This window comes from Cibotium barometz, chromosome 51 (genome assembly GCF_041138505.1).
Source record: "Cibotium barometz isolate CiBa-2024 chromosome 51, ASM4113850v1, whole genome shotgun sequence".
Lineage (NCBI taxonomy): Eukaryota > Viridiplantae > Streptophyta > Polypodiopsida > Cyatheales > Cibotiaceae > Cibotium > Cibotium barometz.
In genome coordinates, this window is record NC_141096.1 from 11,838,907 (window position 1) to 11,847,590 (window position 8,684).

General features: G+C 41.5%; 1 protein-coding gene across 1 annotated transcript; it reads right to left on the minus strand.

Annotated features, from left to right (window-relative positions):
• Positions 1-1,731: 1,731 nt before the first annotated feature.
• Positions 1,732-4,397, minus strand: OCT4 (organic cation/carnitine transporter4). Its single transcript, XM_086787537.1, has 2 exons — positions 3,703-4,397; positions 1,732-3,237 (listed from the first exon to the last, which is right to left on the minus strand). The coding sequence occupies exons 1-2, from the start codon at positions 4,124-4,126 to the stop codon at positions 1,925-1,927; spliced, it is 1,737 nt and encodes a 578-aa protein (XP_086643663.1). The 5' UTR covers positions 4,127-4,397; the 3' UTR covers positions 1,732-1,924.
• Between the last annotated feature and the right edge of the window lie 4,287 nt (positions 4,398-8,684).

Below are 8,684 nucleotides of genomic sequence, written 5' to 3' on the forward strand. Positions count from 1 at the left end.
ACCGACCTACATCCATGTCAACCTTGGTCACTATATATAGACTAATTTGGCAACCTTTGTTCATCGAGCTCATTGTGTTCAAGCACTCTTGTAAGAAAGACATCCTTTTTCTAGATAACCATCAAGCTCCTTACCTAAAGCACATAGATGGACATACATCCATTAGTTTGTAATAAAAGTTTGCAAGTAGTAACATTGTTCTTTCTGCAATTTCGTGCTTTGTATTGTGAAGATCATGGGCCTGCTGTTGTGTTTTCTTACATGGTATTAGCGCTCAGGCTCTAGGTAAAGTTGTTTTGGCAATTTGCTACTTGAAGGTAGATTAGGAGAGATGCCCTAAACCTGCAAGTAACACAATCGTATGTGCCTGTCCTCCACCATCTGGTGATAGAAAGTTGGAAGGGACAAATTACACACTCTGGAAGGTAGGTTTGGAGAGATGGCCTAACTTGCAAATATCGCAACCATTTGTGCCCATCCTCCCACCGTTGGGTGATGGAAGCTGGATGGGACAAATATCACTCTGGAAGTTCAAGATTAGGTCTGTTCTTGATTCATATGAGTTGTGAGAAATCGCAATAGAGATTGATGTACAACCGGGTTCTACTCCAAATCCAACAGATCTACTACGAAAAATACCTCCAAATCTTGCTCTCGCTTTAGCATGGGGGCAAAGGAATACAGATACGTTATGTGCCATCGTCACCAACATCACTGATTTGGTAATGACCCTGATTTAGCATGCTACCACGTCTTTTGAAGTATGTCAAGTTCTTAAGAACGAGTATGAGACAAGGATTGAAAACCTTGAGAATCAGCTTACAACCAAAAAACATTCTAAAGGAGAGACATCAAAGCAATTCATATCATGCATAAAGAATCTGCAAGATCAAATGTAACGATGGAGATCAGTGAAGAATTGGCACATAGGTGTATCTGAAGTATGATAGTTTGGTGACCTTAGTGAATACCTAGGTACGCGGCCCGTGTCATACTTTTGAAGAGTTCGATGAAATGTGGTAGAAGAGATGTTGTGTTTTAAAGTCAGAGATGGTAAATGCCATTGCACTTCTTGCAAATGCAAAGAAAGGCAAGGGGAAGGGCTCCAGTAACCCCAATGCTTCTGAAAAGAAGAAGAAATCAAAGGCAAAGTGTTTCTTATGCGACAAGCCTGGTCATGTGATCAAATCATGTATTGAAAGCAAAAGATGAGAAAAATGGCACTTTGAAGCCTTTGAAAAAGGAGTCTAAGAACACTTTTGAAGCGAAATTTTTGTGGCAATCAAAGAAAGGAAGAACATTACTCAGCACCCAATGGTTTATGGATCATTGCCAGCGGAGCATCCCGACATATGACCGGTCAAAAGGGTTGGTATAGCTCTCTCAAACCCATGGGGGAGTCCATCTTGGTAGGGGTTGGGAACAAAGATGAACTCCCCACTCATGAAAATTAGAAATGTGGGAATCTCCATTCATCAAAATTAGAAATGCAAGTGGACAATAAGTCTGTGACGACCCCCCCCCACCCCCCCCCCCCCGTGTGCACGCGTGCAAACACACATTCCAATGCCATATATGGATCATGTGTGGTCCGAATGCTTAGCTGTTATGTTAAAAACTCCTCTCTCACACATACACTTGTATAACAAGAAACTCAACTAAAATCCAAAAGAGGATCAACAAGAAAAAAACATAACACCTACGAAAAATCATCTCAAACTCAAACCTTCCTTTAAGTTGAAAGTCTTGGAACAACTTGATTGAGCGTCCTAACAAGAACACAAAGTTGGTATAAATGACAAAGTGAGCTCTCCTCATGGACTATAAGACTGCCCACATTGTTATGAAATCTCTCTCTCTCTCTCTCTCTCTCTCTAGCCTTTCAATGTCTTTAAAAGTAATAACCGTGATACTTACTTGATACTTACCTTCTCTCCCCTCTCTGCATACCTTCCAAAGTCTCATACATAGGGCTGTGCAAAGTCTCAGGGAGCTTCAATGCAAGTAAGCCACCCAGAACAGATGCCACACAGAAAATGCCAAAGGGAAATGATGGGTGAAGCTTTCCCAACACCACTACCATCGGAGCCACTATGGCACCAATTTGAGCTGCCTGGCTGGCCAAGCCAAGGGCGGCATTGCGTACAACTGTCGGAAAAAGCTCGGCCGTATAGATGTATAGCAAGTTATATGCACCAGCCATGCCAAAGATGGCCATCACACCACATGCAAGCCTTACTTTACTTTGACTATCTGAATGCAAGGCTTCTGAGAAGCTCACCATAGCCCATTTCTTCTCATCTGATAACCATAGTGGGTTAAGCAGGTTACCCTCCTGCTGTTGGCCAGGCACAAAGGCTCCAACAAGGCAGCACACGCCGCCCAGAAGCAATGTGAACATAAGCACACAACGCCGCCCGAATTTCTCTAAGAAGATGGCTGTAATGGCAAATGCAGGGACTTCTGCTACAGCATTGAGGAAAACACTGAGATACAGATTGGTGCCCAGATTGGTAACATTCAAGCTTACTCCATAATAGACTAGAGCAACACTAAGCCACACGAATACCATGATAAGCATTCGGGCTCGAGTAGATGGAGCCTTGAAGACATCCAGAACAGTCCCTGTTGCTTGCTGGGATGCCATTTGAAAGCTGTCAGCTGCAAGCACACCATCTTTGGAACCCCACTTCTGCCTTTGTTCTGCATTTCCCTCTACATCATCATCATCATCATCATCATTCACTTTCTCAACTGTTACAATGACATCTTCAGGTAGAGTTTTTCCATTCAATTTGGCTATGGATGTCAGTACTTTCATGGCATCTTCTGTTCTGCCTTGGACAAGATACCATCTCGGAGATTCCTTCAGAAAGGGCAAGATAAGGATGCAGTATAGTAGAGAAGGGATGGATGTAATGATACAAAGGTATCTCCAAGAGGAAGAAAGAAGAGCAAGGCCTGATAGCATCATGATTCCTGCAGAAAAGAAGTAGAAAGTCGACATGCCGACTGGACCTCTCTTGGAAGGGCCTACAGGCTCTGTGGCAAGAACAAAAGAAGAAAGCCCGAGGCCTCCAGCACTGAAACCAGTTGCCGTTCTCAGGGCAAAATAGATCCAGAAGTTCGGTGAAAAGGCAGTCAGCATCCCTGTTAAAGCATTCAAGATGCATACAAGTGCTAGAGTGCCCTTGCGGCCGAGGCGGGAGTCGGAGAGGCCACCAAAAACACCTGCACCTGCATGGCAGATTCAAAAAATTAGCAAGGCTCAGCATATAAAATAAGGAAGAGTTTTGTAAATTATGAGCTAGAATTACATGCATAATCATACCAAACAGACATGTATAATTCCACATACTGACTCCACCATGCTCTTACATAAGCCAGAGTCCACCATGGCTTAGCATAGCTCATACATGAGCTAGAATCACACACCATAGGCATGCGTTATCCGACACAGAGAATCACCATGGCTCAGAAACACCATAGCGCCGCATCCCACATAAAGACAGACTATGTAGTACATAGCCCAAAATTGAAACGCAAATAAAATCCTCAAAGCTCAGAAACTCAAGCCTCACAGCAAGCTGTGGCGAAAGCATGCAGACAATTCCTCCTAATCAGGAAATTAAACAAAGTAAATAGAAAAATTAATTAAGCATCTGGGCTGGTTTCTGTTGGGTACAGATTGAGAATAGTTACCCACAAGAGCTCCGATGAAAAAAGCTGATTGAACCAAGCCCACTTTGTAGTCCTCTCCACAGATGAGCCCCCACTCAGAGACTGTGGACTGGCCCTTGCCTCCCACCCACTCCCACAGAGAGGGGTCCATAGAGCAGATGCTAGAAGAAGAGGTGCAGTACTCCAAGGAGGAGCATACCCATGAAGGCGTCTTGTCCGCAAAGATCATGAGCATCGTCTGCAGAGCCTCCAGCGTCCACGCTAGACTGGACAGTGTGAAATGGAGGAACTGGGCGGGACCGAATTCGCCCACCCACATGCTTAGTATGTCGTCCACAGAGAGACGCTGCCGGAAAATTGGTGACGGAAGGGCTTCTTCATCGTGGGCGAGCTTCGACGTGGGCAGAAAAGGCTGCTCTGCGCCTGCAAGAGAGGAAGAATCCATGGCGGCGGGAAAGCTCACAGAGAGGAAGAAGAAGAAACAAAAAGCAATCCCCTAAGCTCGGTCGCCGAGTCCACCAAACTCGGCACCGCCCAGCAAATCCGGCAGGAAAGTTCCGTCGCCAACTTATTCCGTCAGAGATTAATAGTGTTCCTGGCGGCCTATGCAAGCAGCATGGGAGCGGAAGACAATGCAACGGAAATGGACCGATTCTCGCCGTCGTCCGTCGAAAGCTCCGTCACAGGAGTTGAAAATCAAAAACGCAGCGCGGCATCTCAAGGAATTATTATTGATGGAGAGAGAATCTTATATAACAGAGACTGTATATATAATGTGAATGCTTCGCTAAGGTTTCCGACTCTCTCTCTAAATTCATAACTAGAGAAAAATACAACCATTGATATTTTAAAAAAATTCATGAGACACCAGCAATCGAATAAGTAGATGACTTGCGACCCTAGGTAATGGGTTGATCCACAGCTGCTTACATTGCATGGTGCTACCTCGTACCTCGTGAACCATATGTCATGTAATAAAAATCAACCAACTTATAAAAAAAATCACGAGAAAAAAATCATTGAACTTCTCGTTAATCGCTTCTTATAGGCCTATTTCTTCCCTTGATATTAAAAAAAACCTTAATATCAAAGGTTACTCAACAAACCATCACAATTAATGTAATAAATACTGAACTTATTTTCATTTGTGATTCTCCTATCTCTGTCACTGTCACGCCATGAAACATGGTGGAGACTTAATGAAAAGACATGAGACATCACCATTTCACAAATTTCCAGCTTGTTTTCCTAGCTTTCTAGATTGACAATCTTCTGCATAGTCCTTGTGCACGATAATTGAGCTGCCACCTCCCATTCAAAGCAAGCCGGACGTTGATAGTTGAAGTGGATGCCACAATGGTCCTGCATCTCAATAAGCCAGTGGAGCCTGGTTTGAAGTGTAGGGCCAAGGCTCTTGCAATATACCCCACATTGTGTAGGACATCGTAGGTTGCCTGACTTTATTGCCCTTAGCGTGCATTGTTATCGTTACTAAGGTCTTCATAGACCAATGGCTCATGTGCCATGATCTATATAAGATTTATATAAGTTGTTGACACTTGTTGATTCTCCACATTTGGGGTTCCCAATTTTATGAGAATTACGTAAGAGCCAATGTTGGCTTAGGACCTCATATGGTGGGAATTCTACATCTACATATGTAGAAAATCTGTGTATAAGTTGTTGATGCTTGTTGGTTCTCCACATTTGGGAGTTCCAATGTTCTGAGAATTCCGTAAGAGCCAATGTTGGTCTAGGATCACCAATGGTGGGAATTCTACATTTGCATATAATGACTATGCCATTAGAAGATAATTGGATGTGAATGGACTCTACTTCTGAACCATCCAGAGATGATTTAGCATTGTATCCATCCGCGCGACCAATTTCACTACCACAAAGAGTTGAATAACCATTGGATCCATCCACATCTCCAATTTCACTATTACAAAGTTGTATATACATGGATGATATAACAATCTCACTATCACAAAGCTATTTTTGTTTTTGAAATATTCCAATGACAATTTCACTATCACAAAGTTGTATAAAACAAATACTGACTTGCATTGCATCTAATTTAAAGACAATATAATTAATCCATGTGTCTAATTTTGTTGTCACAAAGTTGTATAAACAAATAATGACTTGCATTGCATCCAATTCAAAGATAATAGAATTCTAAAAAATCCATCAAGAATAACAGGCAATGCATGCAATTTTCTCCTAGAGCTTTGCAAACTGGGAGTCTCCTTCCCTAAAAAAGCAATGTCCCATTGTCAGCCTCTTGGGAAAAATTCCATCCCCACATGTTTGCATCCATTTCCACTATTTGCACACAGTTATGAGGGTCCATAAAAGATGTATCATTGTCTCTAGGTGTATGTAGTGCAATGGATACAACAAAGGTGGTGCTTTGCCCAATGTCTTGCACTAGATCTCACCCATAGACACCATGGTGGTGCTTTGCCCAATGTCTTACACTAGATCTCACCCATAGACACCATGGTGTATAAGAAATTATTTGAAAGCTTTAATCCTTGGATTGATCATCGTATTCCACATAGAAGAGGATTTACTTTGCCCAATTTTAGATGACTCTGTAAACCCCAAGAATTATTCGATTTATCATCACCTCTATGGGGTTCCAATTGGTAGGATTTTGGGGATGTTACATATCCATGCTTCTCCCATCTCCATTCTTTACACAAATCTAGATTGGATGGTCAATTCCTTATTGCTTGGCCAACTAGAAATTCTAGCCTCAATCATATGTTTGTCAAAGTTCATTAATCCAAACTTCTCTTTCATTAATCTCCACGGTTTCTAGTAGAATTGGTGAAACATAGGTGTCCCGACATTTGCATGTCTTTCTTGTGTAATATATACACCCATCTGATATCAAAATTACTATCTTCAATATAGGTAGAATATAAGATTGAGTCTATGGGAGCTCCTCTAAATCTAAGATTGAGTCTATGGGAGCTCCTCTAAATCTACCTTTTTCTCCCTTGTCACTTAAGCAAATGTTTTGTGTCTTTACTAGGCTCTCTATATACATTTCATCCCGAGCTATGGGACTCAAATCTACCAAATATCACCAAATTCAGAGGCATTCCTTTCCAACTTCTACATTGGTCAGGGTTCAGATAGAAGGAGGTTAGCCCAGGCTTCCTCTTGGTTTTGCAAAAATCGGACAATCCACTTAGCACTTACTCTATTAGACCTACCCTCGTCCTTTTTTGGTAAATGCTGCTCCACTTCACCTTACTAGCTCTTTTTTCACCATTATCTTTGTCCCATAAAATGTCTCTAAGTACACCATTCTCTTTGTCCCATAAAATGTCTCTAAGTACACCATTCTCTTTGTCCCATAGAACATATCTAAGTACACTTTTAAGTTAATTGTTTTGTTTTTGGTTTGGTCTCCAATAATAGAGAAAATTGACGCTCAAAATAAGGATTTTATTCAGAACAATCACTTTACACACTAGGCTAAGTACAAAGACATACCATTTTGAGCATATCTTTATCACATTTTATAGAATCCATTCCCATTTATTTGTGATTGAGACATCGAGACCCATCGATATGCCCAATATCTATATAATTTCTTTGTTTTGGGCTTGTTTAAATCCCCATCTCTAACATAGTTCTTCAATCTAGGTATTTGTTGGTCATATAACTACCTTGGAATTCTTGATCCCCATCTTTGACATAGTTATTCAATCACAACAAGAGATGGGGAGAATGGTCATGTAGGATAGCCACATGAAGAGGAGAGAGAGTAGTGAGAGGGGACCCATCACAACTCCATGCAGGGCATGTAGTTCCAGTGCACAGCTATAGCCTCGCATGGCTATGCACGCATCTATAGGCACGGCTATAGCCCCGTGTATAGCCGCATGTGTAGCCGCGTGCATAGCCACGAACTGTGAAAAAATTTGAGAATTCCAGAGAGCTCATAATAAGAGGGTTTTTTATAATATACTATCACCCAAAAAATCACAAGACTGACAAATTGAGAAATTGATTAATGTATTAGGGTGAGCTCGGCTCAACATCGGCCGCATCTTCCATTAAATTCATACATGCTTATTGGTTTGTCTCAAGATCCATCGGCTGCATCTTCCATTAAATTCATACATGCTTATTGGTTTGTCTCAAGATCCATCGGCCGCATCTTCCATCGGCCGCATCTTCCATTAAATTCATACATGCTTATTGGTTTGTCTCAAGATCCATATGTCCCATTACAAGACCAACAAAAATATCTATCCCACTACTAGTGGACTCAACATCATCATCATTATGCTCGGATTCAATTGCTTCCCTGTCACCTTGGATAGGGACACCTTCATCTTGATTAGTTGGTGGTATCTCGCATGCTTGATCTTGTACTTGACCCTCTGCATGTTCATTTTCAACTACTACTTCATCCATGAGCTCTTTAACATCCCTATCTTGAAAAATACTCTTTGTTGAATGAGGAGCGACTTGTATGACATACTACCATTTCTTGTCATTTATATCCACGTGAAACACAACAGTGTAAGAAGAAACACATAGAGTGTAAATTAAACATGCATAAGGATGATATATTAAAAGCTTGTGGTTAGAATTTACTTGTTCACAATGGTGAGGTAGCACAAATGTGTCTCTCTTTGTTTGTCAAATCACCACAATCCATTTGGATGCCTTTTCATGGTTGCTTGAATGCCTTCACACACCACATCCTTGAACCACTTCACATCCAATATAAAAATTTGGAATGTCCCGATTCCAACCTTTAGGATGTTTTGAATCATGCCACAATAATCAAGAATTGCTCCACCTCTTACTCAAAGCTTGCCATAGCTCCATAATCTTGAGTTTTTCTCTTTATATCTATGTGTTGAGTGTGGAAATGCCTTCCTTCGAAGAACCACGCATTGTATACCTCATACTACCACCGACACCAAACAAAATATATTTATGAAAATGAATAACCATATCATAAGACT

Excerpts from the sequence above, each read along its gene's own strand:
- OCT4 (XM_086787537.1), bottom strand. The coding sequence starts at position 4,126 with ATGGATTCTTCCTCTCTTGCAGGCGCAGAGCAGCCTTTTCTGCCCACG. Across the intron at positions 3,238-3,702 it reads TTTCATCGGAGCTCTTGTGG|GTGCAGGTGTTTTTGGTGGC; the intron begins GTAACTATTCTC and ends TCTGCCATGCAG.